Source organism: Papilio polytes, unplaced genomic scaffold, assembly GCF_000836215.1.
Source record: "Papilio polytes unplaced genomic scaffold, Ppol_1.0 DF821288.1, whole genome shotgun sequence".
In the NCBI taxonomy this organism is placed as follows: Eukaryota; Metazoa; Arthropoda; class Insecta; order Lepidoptera; family Papilionidae; genus Papilio; species Papilio polytes.
In genome coordinates, this window is record NW_013527916.1 from 50,640 (window position 1) to 76,899 (window position 26,260).

At 34.5% G+C, this 26,260-nt stretch overlaps 1 protein-coding gene across 1 annotated transcript in view; it reads right to left on the reverse strand.

Moving 5' to 3' along the window:
• Window positions 1-1,371: 1,371 nt before the first annotated feature.
• Window positions 1,372-26,260, reverse strand: part of LOC106109508 (homeobox protein caupolican) — a 44,198-nt gene continuing 19,309 nt past the window's right edge. Inside the window, exons 2-5 of the mRNA XM_013291029.1 lie at window positions 24,116-24,460; window positions 20,191-20,300; window positions 3,027-3,325; window positions 1,372-2,949 (exon numbers count right to left, since the gene is read on the reverse strand). Coding sequence (XP_013146483.1) covers window positions 2,438-2,949; window positions 3,027-3,325; window positions 20,191-20,300; window positions 24,116-24,460 — 1,266 coding nt within the window. The 3' untranslated portion in view covers window positions 1,372-2,437. The remainder of the gene's footprint in view (window positions 2,950-3,026; window positions 3,326-20,190; window positions 20,301-24,115; window positions 24,461-26,260) is intronic.

A 26,260-nucleotide genomic window follows, 5' to 3' on the forward strand; every position in this document is an offset into this window, starting at 1 on the left:
AATCCTTTTAAATCGATTAAATAAAGAATTAGCTAAAACTCCGCTTCGACATCGATTGTTTTTGAGTTCATTCGTTGTTTACATTGTCAATACGGATTTTAACATCTTTGATCCATTATATAATTATTTATTTACATGAAATTGTTTCTCTAATACAGAAAACTTATTGCGTTTACTTCTCTTAAATATTTATCGTTAAATGTATTTTACTTACAACAGTGAAGTATGTATTTACAAAACTATAGACTCAATTTTGGACTTTCAGTCTCTACAATATGGGTAAAATATTTTACATTGATTTTAAAACATATGAAGTCCAATAACTATAAGTACATATAATTATTTAATACAAGTATACAAGGCCATTGAACCTCTTTGCAGAAATACGTAACTAAATAAGTTCTCTTCAAACTATGTGCAGACGGCCCGCTCTGATATTTGATCGAATTAAGATATTATTTTGTTAATATACAGACAGATGTGTTTTTTCTTATATTTTATATGTTATAATTTTTATATCTAAATAACATTATAAACTAATTTTGTCTATATCATGACGTGAGATCAGCAAGCGCAAATGAAACTTTATTAGCAATGCATATGTCACATATTCCCTTTCTCCTGTTAGAGCATGTTAATAAACGTACAATATTTGCCATTCTACAAAAAACGCCACATTCATTTATGATTAAAATATTTTTAAAATAAATTTTCATTTGAATCTTTTTAGAATTTGAGAGTAAATAAAAAAAATGAGTCACCATGAAATTAAAACATCGTTTTATTTTTATTAAAATTAAAATTAAAATATGGTTGATTTTAAAATCTTAATTCAAACAAAGTATTTAACTAAAAAGGACGATATTTTGCATTAAAATGTGTGTATTATTAAAATCTTATGAGTTTAAATTTTGAGTATTTGTTATAGGCAATTCGTCGTTGCAAGTGACCTAGTTCATGGAATATTTTTTCTTAATTACTTAGGTAATTATATGAACGTTATTGTTTTGTTTTTGCGTAAAATGCACATTATAATAGCTGCTAATTAGTTTACGTCACTTCGTATTATATAAATATGGAATTTTCATCCGTTAACAATCAAAGATCATGTTTTAAAAGTTCTGCTAGCGTGGACCAATAGTTATTTTGTTCTACATTAAATATAGATATTGAAAAAAAAAACGCAGAAAATTAAGATAAAAGTATAATAACTAAAAAAATCCGTGCCCAGGAAATACCGAGTTACTTTTTTTAAATAAATATTACGATATAACGAGATTATCATCAGGTAATTTTGTTATAATTTATCACATCCCATAGTATTTTAAATAGAAAAAAAAAACTATTGCTTTTTTCGTTATTTATTTATGGATAAAAACCTTTTAATTTTGACTTGGAAATTAATGAAACTATATCTTTTATTTAGTAAAACTTTACTTACTAAAACGTCACGTACGTTACGTACTAAAACTAACGTCATATTTTAAAGGAATACTAAATAAGGAACGTAATTAATGGTTTTTTGGTTTATTTAAAAAGAAGATCTCTAAGATACTTAATATATCTAATTATTCCATTACTGGAGTATATTTTTTTTAAATTCACTCATACATTTAATATACTACTTTTACTGTACTTAATATCTGTGATTACAAATGCGATAGCAATAATTAGGTATATTGTTTTGTAAATTTATTTCAAAGAAACTTGTAGAGACTGATGGCCGTCTGACTGTCTTGACAAATTCCCAGACAAATGTGTACATACAAAATTTCTTGCTAGTTCAAAATAATGCTTTACATTATAGGTAATGTTTAAATTAGACAATCATAGTCTTTTGACTAGAAATTAATCAAACAGATATTCAACTTCAAGATAGAATCTGGTGAGTGGCGGTATGTTACAATTTAAACATAAAATTATTTATTATTATTACTGACCTCGTATCAATAAATATTATAATTCGAAGGTTATATATTTTAATAGAACAATAGAAAAAAAATGGACGTAATTAGGCACTAAATATAAAGGAGAACATTTCGAAAATAATTTACACTCTACATAATTACCAAATTAATAGTCTAGAACGTTACCGTTCGCCTAAAGAAACATAACACATATTAATACCTATTTTTCACTTTCATTTAACCACCTCCAATAATAACTAGAGCAACATGTCGCAAGGTCCAACTTGTATTAGCACCTAATATTGTCGGTCGGTCGGCGCGGCACGGCGCGGCGCGGCGCCGACGTCGGTTGCGAGTTGTCAACCTCACGCTTGTGTCCACTATCACAAATCTAAGCTTCTCTACCGGTGCATAAATTAATTATTATCACGTATATATACGTATGTATACATATTTATATAATCATTATTTACAGAGGATGGCCCTCGCAATTATTGTCGGTGCGCCAGCGGCGGGCGAAGGGCTGGCGGTCAGGCGCGGGACGGGGGCGGCGGCTCGGCTAGCGAGGAAGTGGACGAGGAGGACGGGGAGGGAGCGGGGGGCGCGGGGGCCGGAGCCGCCATCGCCAGCGAGCGCGAGTACTCCAGCAGCGCCACGTCTGTAGGATGTGCGGGGGGATATAGACCTCGGTACAGTTCAGGCCTACTGTAAGGATGAGCGAGGCGAGCGGCGGCTGCCGCGGCGGATTGATAGAATACCGATGCCGACGGCGGTGGCGCTGGAGTCTCCCCATCCTTACTCGCCATATCAGCGAGAGACCAAATTCTCGGCTTAGCTGAAGCTGAAGTGCTGCCGGGTGGAGCGCGTGAAGGTAAATGTTGGTAAGCGGGATGAATAGGCCTTTCATATGGCTCTGGTGACTCTGGCCCGCTATCAGCACGTGATTCTGACCATTCTGATTCTGTTCGCTGTCCTAATAAGTCCAACCTCTGTTGCGGCCTCTCCCCGTCTTCACTAGAGCCGGTGCCTGAGTCTTTACCATCTAGAACAAAGTAAAATACAGATAAGTAAATACGTGATGAAAGAATTTAGACAATTAATTACTGTTCTAGTACGTACCTAGTGCATCTTTTCCGTCGTTACTCTTGTGGTCATCATCATCATTGTTGTTATCATCATCATCGACCCTGTTCCTGGGCTCCCAGGTCATTTTGTTTTCTTTCTTGAGGCGACGACGCGCGTTCGCGAACCACGTGGACACTTGTGTGAGCGTCATCTTTGTTATAATCGCCAGCATTATCTTCTCACCCTTGGTTGGGTACGGGTTCTTCTTGTGCTCATTAAGCCAGGCTTTCAACGTACTTGTCGTTTCACGGGTTGCATTTTTTCTCCTCGCACCATTTAGATCCATTCCGTACCTGGTAAAGAAATAAATGATTAGAAACAATCAAATTCGTTTCACCTACTTTGTTAAGAGTTCATTGATAATGAAAACAACATGAATCGTAATGTAATATGCATGGTTTTGTTTTATTACACGATTCAATTATGCGTAACTTCGAATTGAAAATTTATGATGACTAATACAATTACGAAAAGTGGAATTGTCTGCACAATGATGCAACTAAAGTATACTGTTAGCATTTAGAGATGGACACAACAAAGCGTAAAGTAAAGTGTGATTTGGGAGAGATTTCAGATAAAGTGAACCGTGGCCGCCCCTTTCCCCGGCTTTCCTCCTCCCGCTTATGCGATCGCCGGGCCAATGAAAACGGTAGCATAATAATTGAAATCGAGATAAACCATCCGTTGCCGCGCCGGCGTTAAGCCGTAGCTTATCTCAGACGCAGCTATACGCATTTGTTGGCGGACCACGCACCGTTATTCCAATTGTCCTATCTTTATTACGATGCAGCCCCCGTATCGCAATTGTATTAAACCAGATACGCGTTAGGGCGTTTGTATTATTGTAATTATTACTTCGCTTTTCAATTTAACAGATATAACAACGCCCTCCTGGTTCATTGTTTATAACACTACAGTGTAACTAGGTGACATCTATGAAGGCATTTTTTAAAATATAATCGAATATGAAACGAAAACGAGATGGATTATATATTACTATCGTATTTTTACTTTTGATTGTGCATTATAACCTTATAAAAATATTTAATATATAACTTGTAGTCACATTTGTTAGAAAAGTTTTATTAAATAAAGCAGTAAATTATATTTGCTGTAAAAATAAAGAGATGTTATTGAATGAAGTTAATAAAACGAGCACAACTGTTTTGTCGTTTCAAATTTTAAAAAGTTCTCAGTTCCACGCCGCGCCGCGAACACTGCCGAGAACATATGCCGCCAGTGCAAAACTGTTAGTAACTGCGAGGGTGGAAAATGGGGATGAGTAGTATAGGAAATTAATAAAACTGTCACTTAAATCGCAGAAGTGACGGCTCGATCCCCTTATCTCAGACAGAGTTATCCAATAATATATCTTAGTTGCAAGACAGCAGAGTACTTTTTACACTGACGCCTATATAGAATGAACTCGATCTCTATTGTTAAGTCCGTTGTTGACTTAATTCTTCTCGCCCTCAATTGAATAAGATTCTCGTAAATAAATATGAAATGAAATTCATTTTATTCCGAGAACGTTTGTTTGTGAACTCGCCTAATTATTTCGTATAACATTTATTTGCAATATCGTGCGGTATTAATTAAAGAATTTAAATAAATGTGTTGGATCTATGGTGCGACTTGTGTATGGAACGTTTAAATGCGACATAAATTTAATGACGTTCTCAAGCGAGTGAGCGCTATGAATGAACTAACATCCATAGAATTCAAGTGACAATACGAAAGTGGAGCGACGTCGGGCTTAGGCGTATTCCGCAAACAAAAAAAGCTTCATTTATCCACGGCGTGCCACTTTCACGGCATCCGAGCTCGCGGGGATGGCTGCGCGGCGCGCTTTTTTTTATTATTTTGCAAGCCCGGGCGCGCGCCCCCGGAGGCTGCGGCTACCCACCCCCGGCTGACACCCCCGCCTTCAATTAAATCCCTATCTCTCCCGCCACCTCATGCTTCCTACTTAAACTCATAAAAATGAGATAAACACAAAAATATTGCTCGTACCCAACAGTTTTTATTAAAGTTAACTATGCTGTTCCGCTTAATTGGGCCGGGATGTTGCGAATAATCATTTCGACAGGCCCTTGTAGTGGTTTAAAAGGATTTCGCTTCAGATTTTCGTTTATATTTTGTCGTTTGTTCTTGATATATGATACGTTATGTAATCTGCGTACATGTTTCGGTTACTTATTAACTCTATAGTCAAACGGTTATCTATAAATTGAAAAAAGTTATGTATTCTTACAAACATTATTTTTCAATCAACAATCCTGTTTGAGTTGTGATAGGATTTGTACGTCTTTACTTTCATAGTCCAATAACGGTATTTCAAATGTATTTACAAGGGCGTTAAATACGGCCGTTGGCAAAGGTAGGTGTTATAAAAACGTTCGTACTTAGCGGGCATGAATCGAGAGTCATAATAATGAAATAAAGGCAAAAGAATGAGCCGCAACGGTCAGGGCGTTTGTTGTTAATATCCCAGAACGAGCGGGACGATCCGTGCGCCGGCCTGAAAAATAAATCAAAAACCCCAAACGTGCCTCGTTTTATTTTTAATATCGCACGTTTTTTGTTTTCGATGATACTGCAAAAAGTCACTCGTTGTTCTGGTACTTTAAAAAAGAACGTGCAACAGTTACCGATAGCCGATTAAACGTAACATAATATTGCATCTAAAAAACTTTTAGACGTATTTTTAGGAGGTTTTCCGAAGTCTTTTTTAGTAACAATAAAAATTGATGTGTACTTGAATAGTTTACACGTTAAATTATTTTGGCATATGCAAACTTTATATTTCTACTGTTTAAACCTTTACGGCAATATCTTCTTCAGGTAAAACTTCCTTAGACTTAAATTGAGTTTTCATTCAGTGAACTATTTTGTAAACTCATTTGGATAACATATTTTTTACATAACAGAAGAAATGTTGTTATATTCATTGTTGTTTAAATTTGTTAAATTAATTGTTTTATTAAATTACCTAAAAGGTATTTAAAAACTTAATAAAAATAGTTAAGTAATGTTTAATTGTTTTATGAAACTATGTAAAATCTTTAACTAAAGTTAATGACTGCATTTTGTATCATCGATTCTTTTATCTAACTAATACGTTATAAAATATCAATATGATCTAGAAACAATATTGAAACATCAGCCTGCTTCAAGGAGATAAGCAGAGTCCCTAGGGCGAGTACAAAAGGGGCAGCGTTCATGCAAGTAACGTTTGCGAAACAATGTAATTAAATTAAACACCCTATATGCGTTACTCAACGATAGGTTTAGTCCTCCACTCTGTAAGTAATATGGTCACGTGCCGGCAGTGGGAAGATTAGGTTAGTTGTGTATTAAAATATACCCAATTAATTTATCAAAGAATGAAGAGATTTATATTGTAAAATGACATTCATATTTATTACTTGCTGAAATGCAAAATGTCAGGAAAAACCAGTTAAATTTTGGGTAGAATCTAAAGTGTAATACATAAAAAGTTTGAATGCTTACAAATTTTTATGAAGTGCAATTGCAAATGTTACCAACTTGAGTTTAATATTGACATTTAGATAAGTTCGTAACATTAGATTTTAAATAAACACACTCTGTATAGTAAAATAGTGTTTGAAACAATGTTAACCATTTAGCATAAACGGAACAGAAATGAACACGTTCATGAAACTGTATACCTTTAAGTACAAGTGCCGAACGTCGACACGTAGACAAGAGACAGCTAAACTGCCATCCACGTATTATGTTACTCTAACATTTTGAAATCACCAATGACATCGACGGCACCCATACAAGAATAGACGGCGAGTCTCTGTGAGGTAATAGGTGAACAACTTTTCTTCACACTTCATCAGTTTTATTAAACAGATGATCCTATGAAATAGAAAACGACACTTAATCTTCGGTGACAGTTTTGTGTAAAAATTATTCGAGGATTGTGTTCTATAATGTAAGTATCCCCTTTCCTATGAACTAAATAGTGGAATGTATTCAAAAGGTAAATTTAACATTAAAGGTATTAGGTTATAGCGTGAAGGAACTATAATTCGTCTACTAACAGTTGCTCAAATACTTCATACCACATTCAAACAATTTAGTTAATAAGTAAAATTTTTCGGTTTATAAAAATGTAGTTCGTTAACATAATGAAACATTGAAAAGCTTAACACATATAAAGGGGCTTGAATGGCATACAAACATCGCCTTTCATGCTACAAATAAATTACTGTGTTCGTAAAAAATGGTATCAGATTAAGCTAATTATTCGTGGTCGTAATATAGAAATGGGCGCACGCAAAGCCCAATCTCGGGTATGGGCGAAGTTTTAAAAGGTAGTATACAGTTGGTGAATATTGGTGGGTAGATACGGTGGCCGGGGGCGCGGCACGCCAAAAACACATTACGAGCCGCCAACGCGCTATTACAGGCAACCGCACGAGTCCGCGTTAGCCCTATACGATACCCGCTTGTACATGCTATCCAGCGACTAATTGCCCGGGCCCATGCATAAAAACCCCTGACAGGGACAACTGCGTCGAGGGAAGCCTACGTAATACCCTAAAACGTAAACGATCGGACGCGGACCTCTGTTATAATTGGGAGTGCGAGATATTTTTGATGAAGCATGTACATAAAAGTCGGAATCGTTAGGTAACGAGGTATAAAGGGCGTGTTATCTACGTGCTTGGGCGGCGCATGTCACGTGACAAACGAAGCGTAAACACCACCGCTGCCCTGTCAACGCCATCTTTGTTTTTGTTCAAGGGGTGGCTTAATAAAACTTTTTCTGTATCACATTATACACATCATTTGCTAGTAACACCTGCCACCAAAATTTCCAAGACATGCTAAACATATATTTCTAGCTTTATCCCTCGACTCCGTATGCGTGAAATAAAAAAAAAAACAAAAGTAAGTAGCCTAGCCTATCAAGGTCCGTTCAGCAATTTAGGCTACAAACTCTAACAAACAACAATCCATCCATGTAAATTTTTGCATTTATAACGTTAGTAAGATTTAAGCATTCACTGATTTAGGGTTATGACGTTTTATTGGCGTTTATAAGCATTTCAGGGATATAGGGTAAATTTTAAAACAAGAATGTAGGACAATCAATACCGAACGTTGCAATAGGTCGGGGAAAGTTCTGTTTGTAGTTGCAAGGACAGGATATGCATTAATAATTCGATATGTGAAAATAGCTTATGGGACATCTATACTAATTTTAGATTCTACTACAGCGGAAAGCTATTTCTATCTACAATTGCATTCTTCGCAGATTAACTAAAAACCAGAGATGTTTTTACAAAGATTTATTTTAGTACTTTCTCAGGTCGTACTAGACAAGTTTGCGACTTCTAAAAACACAATGTGCCGCTTCGAGTCGTCGCGTTTACTTCTTACGGAAGACAATAGGTCAACTGGAGTATTCATTTTTTTTTATACACTCTAATTAAGTCACTGTCTCTTCATATAGTGCGACCTATTTATCTGACCTGCAGGGCATAAGACAAACTAAATTAAAGTAGCTACTTAGCAATAATATTATAACAATTTATAGCCTTGTCATACTGTAGTTGTTAAAATTGTTTTGTATGTATTTCTTTATATGTAAGTAGGTGTAACATATTTTATGAACTAACCGCGATAGCAGCGCCTCTCTCACTGGGCCAGATAAGTGTGTCACATTATACCTACTTGTATACTTGGAATATGACATCAATTATTATTGTTCAGTTTATCTGTGGCAAATTATTTTTCTGTTTCACTTGCTGTTTGACCTCTTACATTACGTCCCTGATAACGTTGGGTGGCATCTTTATATGTGTGCGTAACAGAAATTACATTAATTAAAATATAACAACGTCTTTGATTTGTTACTTGACAGTATTTATGAATGCCTGTAAACATGGCAAGTATGTATTATCACTTTTTAATTATGTTTGTCCATGAACGCCTCGTTGATTGTCCTCGGCAATTTAGTTGGAAGTTTCCAATTATCGAAATTTGTTCTTAAAATAAAGTTGTTACTAAATTCATGTAAATTTTGCGTTCATTTAAGAATTTAATATGAAGTACATTGTTTTCTAAATACCTTTATAATAATTTTCACTTACTTTTGACTAAGGTTGTCAAAGCCTAAGAAATGTATTAAAACAATAGATACAACAATAGATTTATTTTACGTATATGATGAATAAAAGGAATATAGATATAAAATAGTACTTTACTGTAAAAAGGTCAGCGTAAAAACCACAAAGAACAATCATAAATTCCCCAATGACGAACATTTCACTGTTCCCTTAATTACTCGTACATATTTGTATAATCTACGAGTATACTATTATAATAAAGCGTCAACACACATTTCTTTGTTGCCTAAGATGGCAGCAATTACAGCATATTTTTGAATAATTATTTTTTTAATTAAAGGCCCTACACTTACGTCACGCTTTAGGCTATACACTTTCACGCCATTAAACTTAGGGTGTAAATATTTTGGATAAAAATCCTAATGTGGGTAAGAGACCATAAGTTGCTGCCAACATCAAGGAAGCATAATAGCCAAGGTTTGTCATCATGTCATGTCATTTTGACATTTGCAATTGATAATTTAACACATGTGAACAATAAAAAAAAAAACATAATTATATGTGGATTAAGTCGCACGGGAACAGCTAGTAATTATGAATTGTAGAAAAAAATCTATGGGAAATATTCATAAACTGAGAATAACGTAGCAAATTAGAATTATCTAAACCGATAATGATTTCAATCAATCAGGATTTATTAATTATAACGCGATAATATTAATTTACGTGTTGTTACATTATGTTCTACATAACTGTACCTACTTTTAACACTTAGTTGATAAATGCATTTGCATTATGTTTCTCGTGGTTGTAATAAAACTTTTTTGATAAGGGATTTTCATTACGGATCGTCATAACAGGGTTATACTTGGTATAATATAAAATGTTATTGATGTAAACGACTTCAACATTTTATTACATTTCTTTAACAAGACTATATGGTTCAAAATACTTTTATTGTTATATGAGAATGCATTAATTTCTGAATGAAATTGGTATTGAGTTATACGACTTTGTTTTTCTTATTGAATTTACATGACGATCACATCAAATGTAAAAGCGAGTTTATTTTAGATTTAAAATCGTTAACTAATATATAAAAGCGAAAGTTAAGATGGATGGATGTTTGTTAGAGTTTGCTGCCTAAACGGGTGTACGAATCTGGATATAATTTTGCATAGATGTAGAGGATAGTCTGGAAGAACACATAGACAACTCGCTTTTGTTTTTTTTTTAATTCCACGCGGACGGAGTCGCGGGCGAAAGTTAATTTTTAATGTAATAATACCACTTAGAGATAATTACAATTTGTTAAACTTATTTAAATACCGCTTCAAGTTTAAGCACCAATATCGAAACACGATCCTAAATGTTCCAATTTGTTAACGGGCCTCTGTAGGTTTATCGAGGTATAATTCTCACGGGGGAGATGTCGATCGACATTTGCTATTCCGAAGAAAAGAGTTACAACTTGAGAGATCTCTAAGGAGGTATAACATTTTCCTATGAGTCGATTTATTCGCCAGTCAATAAGTAAAGTGTAACATGTTAGTTGTTTGTCGCTGCGTCGGGTGCGTTGGCGCCGACCAAGCGACGATACGTAGTCTGGACCTCACAAGAAGTCATATGTAGAGCGTATAAACTAGTGAAAACTAAGTGTCTTCACCGGTTATCGCAAGGGTCAAGTCTCGATTTATTGCCTACATATTATTGATATCAATATGAACATTGAATTTTATGCGGTTGTGAGGCATTGTTTCGCAACCGTTACAAAACTGGGCCCCTATTGTGCAAGCGTTCGATATTTTAACGTATGCTATTGACGCGTGAATAAGATTATTTCGTGTCAGTTCACAGCCAAGTTAATTAATACTCATGTGACGTAACATCAAATAATTGGAACAAACGATACAAATTAGTACTTTAATTATCACACTCTCAATTACATAAAATTGAATGTGTTATTAATTTTGTATCGGAATAAATAATAGCAGATAGCTTGAGCTTTAAGAATCCTGTAATTTAGAATTTTTTTCGAAATACCTGACTAGAATTCTCCTAAATTATGTATCCAATAAACATAGTTATTAAGATGGAGTAAATATATGATTGGCATTCAAAGAGAAATAACATATGAATATTATCGTATCTCTTATTTCAATGTTTTAAGTAAACATAAATATTTCTTTTAGTTCTTATCAATGACTTTTTGGTTAAGTAAAAGATATTCTTGCAAGAAGATAGTAACATTTTATTTGCAGAATTACGTTATGCAATATGAGACCCGGATTTAAATGCTTTTGAGTACTGAAAAATGGTGATAATTTTATGTATTGTCAAAACATATTTCTCTTACATCTATACATTTGCGCTTAAAAAGTTACAGATATAATAAAAATCAGTAGTTTCAGTAATATAAAAGAAATTATAGTTACTAACAAACAAACATTTCATCTTCATTATTAGGTACTTCCTGATATAGGGCATGTCGCAAGAGATCGTTTAAAAATTAAGGACAAGTTATATTGATAAGAGTTTTCTTTGAATTAACTTATAACAAGATGACTTCATAATTATTACTAACTTCTCTTCACTTACAAATAAAAAAATAGGTTTTCTATAATACTGACAGCAATTAAAAAGAATTTTAGAAGACATACTACTCGTAAGTCATGTTGGAAGTCCTAAAGCATGCCCCGCGTAGTTATAAATCTTATAAAATAATACGTTATTTACTTTTAATATCTCTTTGGTTACACTATAAGAATTAATTTGATATTAATTTGAAGTCATACTGCTTTTGGAATTCTGATAAAAATACTTAATAGTAAATGAATAATATTGTTTTACTCAATTTTAATATAAATTAAATAACAACTAGCTTTTGCCTGCGGCTCCGTCCGCGTGGAATTATAAAATCTAAAGTGAATAGACTATGTGTCCTTTCAGACTATCATATACATCTATGCTAAATTTCATAGAAATCCGTACAGCCGTTTAGGCTATAACCTCTTACAAACATCCATCCATCTAAACCTTTACAATGTTAGTAAGATTACACAATAAAACCTTTGCACAGTGACACAGACGGAAAGCGACATCGTATCTAACGTGTGTATAGTGACAATGAATTTGACATTAATATTCAACAAGCTTAATATAAATACTTATAATTTGAAATATTCTATTACATCGCGAAGGGATTTTAAACCGTAAACTGATTGTTATGAGGTTGCCAATACATTAAATCAGTAATAAAATTTTACATAGAATAATCCCAATAAAATATTATCACAGTATTAATTAGCCCTAATTTGATAATTCAACACCTGCCACCTTATGACCGTTTTATCTTTTTAACGTGCGCTTAAAAGTATTTCAAAAAGCTAAAGCACTTAAAGTTTGATAAGTTATACGAATAGGAAGGTAATGGCATGTGTTAAGTAATTGTGTAACCTTCTTACGATTTAATTCACTTGTAAAATTGTTTAATTATTTTTTTAGTAAAATAACAGTAACATAATAGCGTTTCTCGACACATTTGTTTATTGCTTTTCATTCTTAATATAAAAAATTACATTAAGCTTTCTTGTAGATTTTGTTATGGCAACATTAAAAAATTAGGCGATACTCATATATCGACCTTAAGTAAACAGTGGTATCAAAATTAAAACCCTAAACGTGAAGTGTAAAGTTCGAACATGACTCGTGGCGACTGCATTTCGCCTCGTGGTAGTCGCTGACCGATAGGAAAAAGGAAAGAGGAAGCGACCAATGCGCCTAGAATGAAATTAGCTCGTCGGTCAATTACTCCGAACCGAGAGTCGCTTACTAATGGCACACGCGGCGCTGCCTGCATACGACACCGCTCATTTATATGCGAACGCGCGTACTCTTTATTGTTCCATAGATTGGTAATACACGGGAGGACTGGCACTTTGTGCTGTAAATCGTTGTCTGTACACGTATCCTCGATTAACTGTGTGCTGTGACTATAGGCGGAGCGGGCAGGGTGTCAGTACAAGCCGCTTGCGCGAGTGTGGACGAGTGACATCATGTCCGGACCGGCGCGGCCACACAGAGCACGCGGGGTACGTGCTGGCAGGCCCTTATTGTGCCACCACGTTCCATCATATTCCAGATGACGCATCACTGAACAGTCCAACCTCAGGCATTTTACACGAAGACCACGTTGTATAGAAATGTTTACGGAAATCTTATGCTAGACTTGACTTCTACAAAGAACAACAATTAGAGTATGGATTAAAATCGAGTGTCAATTCTTTATTGCGAAATTAAGTAGAATCTTTACTATTTTTTGTTTAGGTTAAATCTTTTCTTTTTAATATGAAATATTAACTTTGGATAGAAACTTTAGTGGTTTCGTTTTAATATTATTGACTACAACTAAAACTGATCAAACTTTTTAGGGTAGGTAACTTGTAATGATATCTAAAGGTATTTAGTTTAAAATTCGTTAAAAGTAATAAAAGAACTTGATTGAAATTAACCGTGGAATTGTTTATCTCTTGAAGTATAATTTACATATCTTCGATTGTTGTCATTTTAGCGAATCATTTCACATATTAGCGTGAATTGGCAATAAAACAAAATGCATCTTTTTAACATTGCCATAAACGAGAGTCGATTGGATAATTAACTATTTGGTCAAACAAATACCGACGGGCGCCATCTTATTGGGAAGTTATAACCATTAAGAGGATACAATCGCAATTTCTTCCTGTCGTAAATAAACTTCGGCGGGCATGAGTAATCGTTACTTTGTGTGCACAATATCGAATCGGGTGGGGGCCAAATAGATTGCTACGTGAGTCGCATCCTTACCGATTTAGTCTTACCAAGAGTTACAAGAGAGTCTCTAACGTCACAAAATTGATCGACTTTCGCTCTTAATCCGACGCATTTTGGTGCACATTGGGGTGTCACGATGACTCGATTCGTGGCCGCCGTTTCTTCGAATTTCGTTTTGGACGTTATGTATGGTGTAGTTGAATTTTCCGTTTGTAATTATGTCGGCGGAGAGCGGAAGCGTCGCCGATGGTTGGGACACAAGTCACGCGGCGGCGACGCGGCGGCTGACCACTGCGGCTAACGGAACCCGCCCGCTATGGCTCGTGGCGCGACCATCTCACTGGGGACTCCATTTTTCGACGCGTTATTACATTATTAGGGACCAACCGTCGCAATGTACTCTGGTATTCTATCTGTGAATATTCTTTTTTAATAGCAATCGATGTCTGCATTTTGAATTATGTTGGTGCCGAAGTTTTGTATGTGACCTAAATGTTTAAAACGCTGAAGATTTTGAATGAAGAAATTGATGACATCCTTTCGGTGGACATCGATTTAATTAATTTTTTTGTCATAAGTTGTCTTTGAAATATAATGTTTAAAAAGTTTTGAATATTAAAAAACGAAAAAATACGCAATTAAAATACAATACGTAATTGTTGTTTAGTTCTATTTTTATAAACGTTCTAATATGTTTTGATATAAGCAGAATTTGTTTCAGTTCTCACTAATACAAACTGATTTATATTATAAATTCTACCTTCAACTGATATTGGAGCATATAATAAATTTCAAGGAAAAGGTATCAAATAAGTCAGCGTGTCCGAAATTCAATATCAGATCTAGAATATGAAATTTGACTAAGTCGCGAGTGTACATAACCTTATTGTTACAATCATTGAAAATTAACGATAACTTCAAACGTATGTAAAACATGTTTCTAAATGAGTTCGCACTGCCGAAAACATTCACATAAACATCTTATCTCTCTTTCTCACAGAGATACTGAAAGAACAAAGTCAATGAATCGGTCTGCGGTGAAAATATCTAAGACTTACGTCATCCAATGTGTTCTATAAAAAGTTTGACATAACCTACTATAGCTCCCTAGAGAACGAAATATTTGAATATGGATTCTAACTTTAAAAAAGTTATATCTTCCTGTGACCGTTTCCTTAGGGAAGTATAGATCTGACAGCTCGTTTTTGCTTTGTTCCTGTTACAAGTTTTTATTCCTTTCGACAGAAGTTACTTGGAAACCGACGCAATTGAAACGCAAGTTTGTTTCTGAGGTTTCTTATGTTAAAGTTTAGAAAAGCATCTATGAAATAATTAAAAGTCTTATTAATCAAACTAATGTTATAAATGCGAAAGTTTGGATTAATGGATGGATGTTTTTTAGAGTTTGTAGTGTAAACGGCTGAACGGATTTTGAAGAAATTTGGTATGTAGAGGATAGTTTGGAAGAACACATAGGCTACTCACTTTTGTTTTCATTGGTTCCAAGCGGGAGTAGTCGCGGGCGAAAGCTAGTATATACATAAAGCCATCTAGAGATTATAAAGTTTGACATTGTCAAATATGAGTACATTATCTTGTTTCTATCCGATAGAATATAAACAGGCAACTTTGTATTTTATTGCAATTGTTAAATAAAATTTACCTAACCGTATTCATTATCTAAATATCAACAGAAAACATTTTTTTGATAAATACGTTAAAAACTCTTATATTGAAAATATCTGTATTGTATTCTAAGAGCAGGCGCACATCTCTGATTAAACTGTCACAAAACTGTCGTGTGATTGTCGTTTGTCGATTGTTTCGCAGCTAATTCAACTGTTTAGTTTTGTGGAGGTCCACATAAGTTCATAGGAATCAAAGCACGACTAAACAACTGTTTATACACACAACTGTGTGATAGTTTGAATCAAGGATGTGCGCACACTCTTAATGTAGTGTCGCTCATATATGAAAATTAATAGCATATTTATATCACTTTTTACTTTGGTCTTTTTCTCTGTCTTTTTATTAAAATTTCTATTTACTACTTTTTATATGTTGGATACTAATAAATGAAGATATAATACTATTTTAAAAATCTTCAATCTATTAATTAAAAAAAATTAAAATTAGGTTAATACAAGAGTTCGTATAACAACATAATTACGTTGAAAAACAAATACCTAATTAAAATTAGATTTCTTGAGAGTCGACTAATAGTACTATGATCGGCGTTGATAAGAACCGGTACCGAACGTTGTATAATAATATTCAAACTTTACTGAGGCTCGTGGTTAATTCCGAGCGCATGTTATCGTAGAAAAACCTTTTGCGGGTGAAGAACGCAGATATGTTAAGCCGCGCCGAAAACATTTTTGTAATGACTAAAATAATTGCGCAGAACTTTTGGAATTCCAAGCCTACGGTAAGTTTGAATTGCATTATACTACTAACGTACATGTAAAGGTGGAATCAACGAACCTGTCAAGAAATCAAGATCTTAGCATTCAATGATCGCTGTTCGGATATCGTGCAACAACACGCGTTCATATACGTGGCTTTATTTACAACTTCACAATGTTCTTCGTATAATATTCTACATATGATCTTCCGTATGTTTCGCTCACGACTCCGTCCGCGTGGATTTAAAAACAACAAAAGTAAGTAGCCTGTGTGTTCTTCCAGACTATCCTCTACGTCTATGCCAAATTTCATTGAAATCCGTTCAACCGTTTAGGCTACAAACTCTAACAAACATCCATCCATCTAAACTTTCGCATTTATAATATTAGTTAGATTAGATAGATAGTGTATATTAGAGAATGTTTGAGAATAGCCACAGTGGTAGAGAAATTAAGGAATAAAAGAATAACATGGAGTAGTGTGGAGGTACACCGGTGGAGGTAGACCTAGAAAGATATGGATAGATTGCGTGTAAGGCAACATGATCAAAAAGGGAGTGATGACTGAGAAGTCGGATGATAGAGTTATTTGGAGGACGAAAACTCCTTGAAGATAGGTAGGGGAGATGATGACGATAACGACCAATTGCATGACATAGGAATAGGGATGGATGATAACCGAAGCATATTAAATAGGATATTTTATATATAGTTACAGATTATATCAACTCATCAAAATATGTTGTGACGGCGGCGTTAAAAATTAATTTTTACGATATTATTTATAACATTCTATTTTGTTCTCGTTTGAATAAAATGAAAATTCATGCGGAATAAATTAACAAGTTCATTAAACGATATCAAAGTTGTACAGATAAAGTTATTAAAAATATACAAGTTGATGTTAGAAATGAGAGCTGAAATAGGAATAACTTATTTCATATTTTATAGATGAATTTATTCATTACTTTATGACGTCTGTGTAATTGTGAATAGAATTTAATGTCGTCGTATATAAACTTAATGCCTTGTATATGTTAAGTTAGACGTTTAATTTTGTACCATACAAAATATTCAAATTGCTTAAATAATTAATAACATAAATTAAAACTCAACAAAATACTAGTATTGTCAATCTATCTATCTATTATAATAAAGCGTAAACACACACTTCTTTGTTGCCTAAGATGTCAGCAATTACAGCATATTGTTGAATAATGTTTTTTTTAATAAACAGCCCTACACTTATTTCACGCTTTAGGCTATATATTTTGGCGCCATTAAACTTAGGGGGTAAACATTTTGGATAAAAACCCTACTGTGGGAAAGAGACCATAAGTTGCTGCCAACATCAAGGAAGTAAGATAACCATGGTTTGTCATCATGTCATGTCATTTTGACATTTGACAAATGTAAATAATAATTTGAAATTTTCATAATTTCATGCAGATGAAGCCGCACGGGAACAGCTAGTGATAGATACAAAGAAATGTTATTTATTATTGGAATGCAAAGGACAATAATTAAGTATGGTAATATTATATTTCTACGTAATATTTTCCATGTTTTAGGAGATTTAATCATGGTATATATTCTTTCGTAGTTCCATAAATCAAAAAATATTGTGTAGTGGTAACATCTAATTTTAATTGCTTAGTTACCCCACATTGTATTTGTATTGAATTTAATTAAAGCATTACGATATGTTATTCGCAATCGTCAATTAGCGTTTCTATAATTGCGTGTAGTGACCGGCGACGCGTAAACCTAACTGCTGTTAATCATGTTTTTGTACGGATTAACAAAAAGATAACATGACAACAATGTACAAAAATCGTGTAACCTAATATTAATTGAAGCGAAAATCGTTATAATTGTAAAATAACGTCGGCGCTTGGAAAAAACCCCGACAGAGACGTGTGAACGTAAGTGTGACGGCCGATAGATTTTCCATTCACGCGTAGTTCAAGAAAAGCACATTTAAGTAATCATTCCCTATAGTTGATGCTATGTTTAACAAAAAAGCGCCCCAGTATACACGGCGTGAAACAAATAATTGACATAAAAAAGGCTGGAAAAACATGTTAGTGTTTAGTCGGCTCGCATGTGTTGAGACGCTTTAGCCATGATACCGTAAATGCTAGACCGTTTTTTTTGCTTCGACGCCGTTAATATCTAAAAAGCATAATAACTTTATACTTCGTAATGATTACTTATAACTTGCATTATGTTCGTATTAAGAAATTAGAAGATAAAATATGGTAGAGAACGTCCTTAAAATGTATTTACATTTTGTTTATAATTAAATTTAGTCTAAAAATTATATCCGTAATAGCTTTGTTTTCCTTATAAAATTATCATTTTGATAACCACCGTTTTACAGATATTTGACAGAATTCATAAGTTATCTACTGTAGTTGAAAGAATCTTAAAATAGGAAAAGAACACACTACGGGTTTCTCTTCTAATTTTTCTTTTCGTTTATCATTACTTGGTTAATGTTACTTTTATATTGAAAGTGATGTTTTTCTTTGTTTATTGACTTGTTCTTTTCAATATTTGTGAATGCAAAGAACCCGCATTTGTTTCGTTATTATCTACCTTTTTCGAATCTTGAACAATTATTTACCATTGATTGAAATTTAATAAAATGCTTACCTTTGAAATGTCCGGCGCATTAGTAAGCTTTGAATAAATTGAATATTATAATTATTTTATTAATAAATAAATAATAACATATAAAAAAATCAATTTCTACTCAGGCGTACGTTTAAAGTATTATTAATATTTATTTTTATTTGAGACGAGTTCGGGCCGAGAAGATAATGTTTCGAAAATGTTGATCGATAGTGATTGCGCATTAGGCGTCGACGCCATGTTAGCGACATGTTCGTTTTGCCGACAAACACCGATACAGTGTCGATAATCTGATACAATATTCATATCTAATAAACTCATGTTCTGTAACCTTTACAATTTACCGCTATCGCCTTACATAAGAGTGTTGTCTATATCAAATCTACCTACATGTGTGTGAACGTTGATAATGTTTCCTTTGCGTTTATGAACGACTTTATGCAATAATGAATTCAACAAAATTATATTGAACTTTATTATAAACAAATTCAACGAAGCGCAGCTGCGATGTTGCATAATTCGGTCCGTTATAGTGACATGCTCGTCTTCCTTAACGTTCACTGCGCGCAGTTGATGGACTGCACTCCATTGGCATTGTAAAATGTTTTTACTTCTTTTGTAGATTTGCACGTCTAAAACGAACGTCGATATTGCCGGCGCGGCGTCGGGACTTGTCCATTAAAAACGCCGAGAGTCCAATACCGTACGGGCCTGCCGCTTCAGTAACTCGCTCAAAAATTAATTATGCCAAGCTCTAAACTCTCGAGCGCTGTCAGTGGGAGCTACGGATTGGGAATACCCGTGAGCAACGTTAATATTGAATAAAGTGGACAGCTATCCGAGAGTGCAACGGTATTGTACGCGTGCTATTAGTAGCGCTAATAATTCATGGAACCGCCGCGCAGTCTTTTGTCATTCGCACTTCGGCACCTCGTTAAATATTTACAACTATCTTTTCATTCCCGCATGCGTCCGTTTAGCTCTTTTATTCCCACTTATCAATTCTGAAATAATTTTATGTTAATAAAATTCCGCCGACTACACATGTTGACAAAAACAAGTTAGATTATACTTTTTATTGTTCTAGAATCGAATTATTTTTTGTTTATACGTTCGTTTCGTGATGTTTTATACGCGGTCGTTGAAGTAACGGATATTTTAAAACACTTTGTAGTTGAAATGATAATAAAAACTCACCCGTTGAAAGGGTATCCAGCAAATGCCGCATCGTAGGGGTGATAAACTGTGGGATACGGCCAGCTGGCAGCACTCGCAGCTAAGTTCTCCTTCAACTCGATTCCTGCAGCCTGTAGATGGAAGAAAACTATGTCAAATATATTGAGAATAAACAAAAATGTTGACTACCTAAACATGAATATGAAACAGTAAACGACAAAGTGAGGTTACGATAATGTATACAGCTTGTGTATTATCTGGTAATTAGATCACAAGAGGTCAAACACAGTATGTGGCACAATCGTGACTTTAACAAACATTCTCTCTCTTTAATATTCAAAACGTTACCGTGCTTCATAACCCTTTTCAATTAGACGTTCACTTGTCAGCGAATAAAGCAAATAATCTCAGTAAATTAGTTTATTAAATCTGCTTTCACATTTCCAGTAGCTTTAAAATAATCCATTATGAGCTCGCTCTAGTCGGATTGATTTCTTGATCGATCGCTCCGATCCTTTCGTCTTAACTATTATTATTTAATGGCTATAGATATCTGACTCACGCATCAATCATCTTTCAGAGGAGAAATGCCTGTGTTTTTTAGTGTCTTGTTATTGATACGTCTCGACATAATTATATTAATGCAGACTGGTGCGGTGGGGAGCTTTGACTGCTTTTTACTATCGCTCTTTATAACATATTTGTTTATAGATTGTGCATGAAGTGTGTTCGTTCTGTGTTTTATAAAATAATCAAACAAATAAGTACTTCGATATAAATCTTATCGTACTGTCGTCGTCCTTTGTTCTACATAGAAAATTATTTAGATAGTAATCAGCCGAAGCTATTGCATGAACGGTAGGTAACTATTCAATTGTTTTATTAACTGTTGCGCTGGTAATGAATGCAATAACGTATAAAGTTATTATTAGTCTGCTTTTATATGGTAAAATGCAACCGGACATTGGCGGACGAATCAAAAATTTATAGCGATACATTAAAAATACCTCAGGGGCGACTCCTAAAGCGGTCATCCAGGATAAATCTATCAAAAGATTTTGTTGTCCCAACAACTTCATTGGTGGCCGAATCGAAAATCCGATAATAAATTTTACTCAAGTACGACAGCGTAATCCAGTCGCGCTGTCCTCTTTGTTGCTGCGACCTTTTTGATATAATTCCAGTTTTCTGTTATTTCAAATGATCGTACTAAGCTGTGACGCGAATCTGTTATTCGGATTTATTGTTAGGGGACGCGATATTTGACCGTTTGCCGCGGAGAAGCACACATAGATTTGCTAATTTCAAACTCTTATTGCATTCTATAAGTTTACAACGTTCATTGAGTTTTAACGACATGAAATAAATCGAGAAGCTAAGTAATTTTTAAGTACTTATAGTGTCTTAACTACTCCGTTAGTTGTAAATTGCAGGTAAAATAAAAACAGAAGTAATCGTTAAGGGAATCAAACATAAATAGAGCAATGTTTGAAAGCAAACAGAAATTACCATTCGACTTTAATACTACAAGCGTATGTAATGATATATTGACAACTAACTAAAGAAAATGTTCTTGTAAGAAAATAATAAGAAATAAAATATATAATCTTTATTAATATCAACATCGGTGGTTTAATGGAACCGTGCCGTAATTCAATCTGCATTAATTATATCAGCTAGGTATATTTTTATGTTAGAAACATGTTTATAATCCGATCAATGTTGCGGAGAGCACGCTAGCATGAGTCGGTCGATATTCATGTAAATATCAAGAGATATTGTTGATTGTCACAATCATTTACTTAGTGTTTTTTTGTAACTAGCTTTCGCCCGCGGCTCCGTCCGCGTGGAATTGAAAAAAAAAAGTTAGTAGCCATGTGTTCGTCCAGATTATCCTCTATATCTATAATATACCTAATTTCATCGAAATCCGTTCAGCCGTTTAGGCTATAAATTCAAACAAACATCCATCCATCCATTCATCTAAACTTTCGATTTTTTTTATATTTTTAGTAATATCAACAGGTATTTATGGTACATAAAATTTATTTTAAAACAGTTAATTTCTATAGGAATTTTGATGAGATTGATATAAGTGATTGTGAGACCGGAATAAGTGTAAATTATTACATTTTTATAATGATTGTTTTGAATATTTCTAGTATTGGGAAATAAATCTATACCTTTAGCATATATTAAAATGGGAGTGTCTGTTTGTAATATCAAATGTCCAAAATGTGGTCCAAATTTGCGCTAACGAAGTTTGCGGATGATAGCTCGTCTTTGTACAAATTTACCAAACTATGAATAGAACAGCCGTTTGAATAAAACAATCATTATTTTTATATTCACACATGAATTTGTCAAAATGTCGTTATATCAAAACGTTTTCATAATATACGGGCATCTCACCACAAATCTATTAAGAGCCGTTAGTGATACTGAGATTTATTTTCGGGTCGCTTCATTAGAACTATAAATTATATTTTTTTTCAATACGTTACGTTACAGTCTACATCCTGCGATGGTGCCACATGTGTGGAGCGGACGGATTGGAATCAAAACAAATGTTTTCAAAGAGTATTTTCTACGCTAGAATTTTATTTGCGACTGACAAAAATATTGATTTTGTAAAATTATTGCGTACGATATTATTAATAAAAAGTAATGACGCGCCGAAGATATCTTCTAAGATTTAAGTCGGAAATAAGTTGTGAGAAAAAAAAAGTTGAAGGAATAAAAAACGAAGGACCAGGATTCTCCATTCATAGACACGGCTCGGTTTAACACTTTCGCCACCGATGATATACGATCATATCTACATGAATGATTGAATCATCTGCCGAGACACGTTCACGGCCCCACCTTTTAACACCTTCCTCCAAAGTTTTACTACACGTCATATATTACGATCCGTGGCTACTTTTATGTTGTTATGATCATTATCATTCAAAGTCACCCACACGCGGTCGGAGCGGCGCGGCGGTAACTCTTAATCCACAACTCTGTTTTATAACTTTATGCCTAGAGGACTTTCGTACAATTTTATTACATAAAAATGGTATTGAGTAAAGAAGCTATGCTTTGTTAGACCTGTTACATGTATATTGGCAATAAAAAAAATGATGCTCGTAAATTGTAAATGAATAACTACTGTTTGTACTTTGTTAAAGGCCAGCTATATAAAAATGTTAATCTCTAAGAAAGAAATTGTTAAACGCATTAAGTTATTAAGCCGCAGCGAGGTAGGAAACAACCTTTTTTCGAGATGATATACAGGTGAACATACGTCATCGGATTACGAATTTAATTTATACGTATTCTTTGTGCAGTAAAGCTTATTGTTGCGACTACTTAAAGTTGTGAATGATTCTTATAGCTGCCTCTGTAGCGTACTATTTTGACATCGGGTCCTAATTATTTTAAGGTAATACTTTTTATGATGGGACCGGAGAATAAAAAATAAACAGTAAGCTTCTCAACTGAGAATTCATAATCCGTTCCATTTAATAACCGACTCGTCTTGGACCGGTGTCACATTAACTGTAATAGATCTAATTAGTTAGTAGCCTGTCATTTGTGCGATTAAGTTGTTAATACTATCATTGTATATGATTGTAAATATTAATTCTGTGATGACAACTCTATATTGATGTAAGTTCTGTTTAACGATTGTACAATTGTTGTATTATTGTTATTGTTTTATGTAATGTAGGGAGTATTCATAACTAGTTTTTACAAATTATTGGTTATTTAACCAGTATTATTCTTGAATGTTATAGTCCTTTTATTGTAGTACTTAAATATATACATTTTATTAATGATTTTACTTAAAGCTGGAATGTCAAAGTCAATATCCGTAGGGTTCAAGTAATAAAAGTAAACCGTATCATATAACATATGTAATTGATGTACATATAAACCGTGTAGCGGTGTTTGTACTTACAGTGTTAGTGTAGAACGGCGGCTGGTCAGCGGAGAGTGCGGGGAAGTATGCGGCCATACCGGCGGCGGTGGCGGCTGTCGCTGCGGCGGCCTCCGAGTAGGGCGCGCTGTACATCGACAACGGTACCCCCGAAGCTAGCCTCTGATAGTTGAGGAACTCGTACTGGCACGAGCACACTGTTTGTCCTGTGATAGGGTCTTGAAATATAGGGCGGCCGGTGTCGCAGCATCGCGGCGCGGCGGCGGGCGAGCTCGGCCGCGCTGCGCCCCCCGCACCGCCCGCGCCCCCGCCGCTCACCCCCGCCCGCGCCGGCGGCGGACTGTTGGAGGCTGTCGATATGGTGCTCTGTAAGTTGTAAATTTTGAAATGCCTTTATGGCGCGTTTAACCATTCGCAGTTGCAGACATCTGAGAAATAGGAGGCCTCCGAACGCACAGCACACAATCGCAAGGCAAAGCAGTATAAATATGTAGTACGGATTCAGTAAAGCGTCGAGTTATAAATGAACTTTTAACGAGTCGAAGGGGTAGACCATGGGCGTATCCTAAGCCTCGTCAGCGTTGATGATCCGTACGCAAATCGGTCACGCACCGAAACCCTTTTGATGCATATGAAGGAATTAGATTATGCATCAGTGCAATAATGGGATGCGACTCGGGATTGTCGAACGCCGACAATAGGGATCGGGGTTGGCATATTGTTGTTATAATAGATTTATTCGCCGGACTACCTGAATGGATGTCGCGGTCGCAAAATAAACATCCGTCTAATATCTAAACACAAAGCAACAGTCGAGACCCGGGCACGTATGTCCTTCTTAATTGAGCTTGGCAAGAATTCATACGTTTATATAAATAACTTTCTAAATATTTGTCATTGGAATGAAAAATGGTCTTCAACGGACTAACAATTGTTGTATTCTCAATAGGATTAGAAACCGAGAAATGCCAGTCGACCGCTTATGATACAACTCTGACAGGCAGTTGAAAGGGAATAAGAATTAAAACTTTTGTGTCCTTACCTTGTTATTATAGGATATTACCGGAAGAGATATGTTATTTTCGATTATAAATCTTTTATATTAATCCGCAGTGACGTTAAACTCTAATAACTGTTGAAAAGCTTTTAGTTAACGAGTTTGTTTAGTAAATTGTGAGATAATTTGAATATGAGACGTTTTAACCTTTTGTAAGGTAAATAGTGTGCGGTATGTACGTAAGCGTGGTGAAGTCACGACGAGCTGTGACCCGCCCGTTAGAGATATGGCTTCGGTGTCAACCTTAACAAGCACACAGCGCGCCATGTTACCCGCTACTAGAAAATTTCGATCTACTGTACCGCGCCTCGCTTCGCTACTAAAACATTTATTGTGCCGAGGGAATTATTGAGGTAATCCTGAAGCCGTTAAACGCCGAGACCCCGCAAGTCTACAATACCCTGCATAGTTATTAATTATTAATTAAACTTGCGCTACGTATAGATATATGATTATTAATAGTAACAGGTAATATGTGAATCAATACTAGTAATAAAATTAAAATGATTCAATCAGACGTAATTTATATACTGCCGCCATTGACAATAATTTACAAACCTATAAAACTACATAACATACAAACATAACTTAGGTTTTTTTTTAACTTGCATACAGAATGTTTAGTAATCATGACAAGATAATTACATACTTCCGTCTTAGCTTAGTTTGGTTTTTCTTTTTCATTTAATTTGAAGACGTGGAGAGTAAATTTGGTTGTTCACTTTAGCAAATTGCAGATTATAAAGTTCGTTTTACAAAATTATACCTTGATCTTTTTAAAAAAAAATTGATTAGTTCCTCTCTCTCTTCTATTAGTTATTTTCTTTTTTGATAATTTTGGATTCCTTATCGAATTTTTTCTTTGATTTTTTTTGTTAAAATCTCTTTACTATTGTAATGTATTTTTTATTTCATAACTTAGTAAAAGCATTTTTAAAGTCAGCAAATTGCGAACATTCTGTTGGTAATTATAGAATTATACATAAACAATGTTACTGGGTGGATATAAATGAAGTGTTTATGACAATTACAATATATTATTCCCACAAAAAACTTCAGTTACGTTCAAATAGATCACCCAAAGTACTCAATAAGATATCTAACTATTA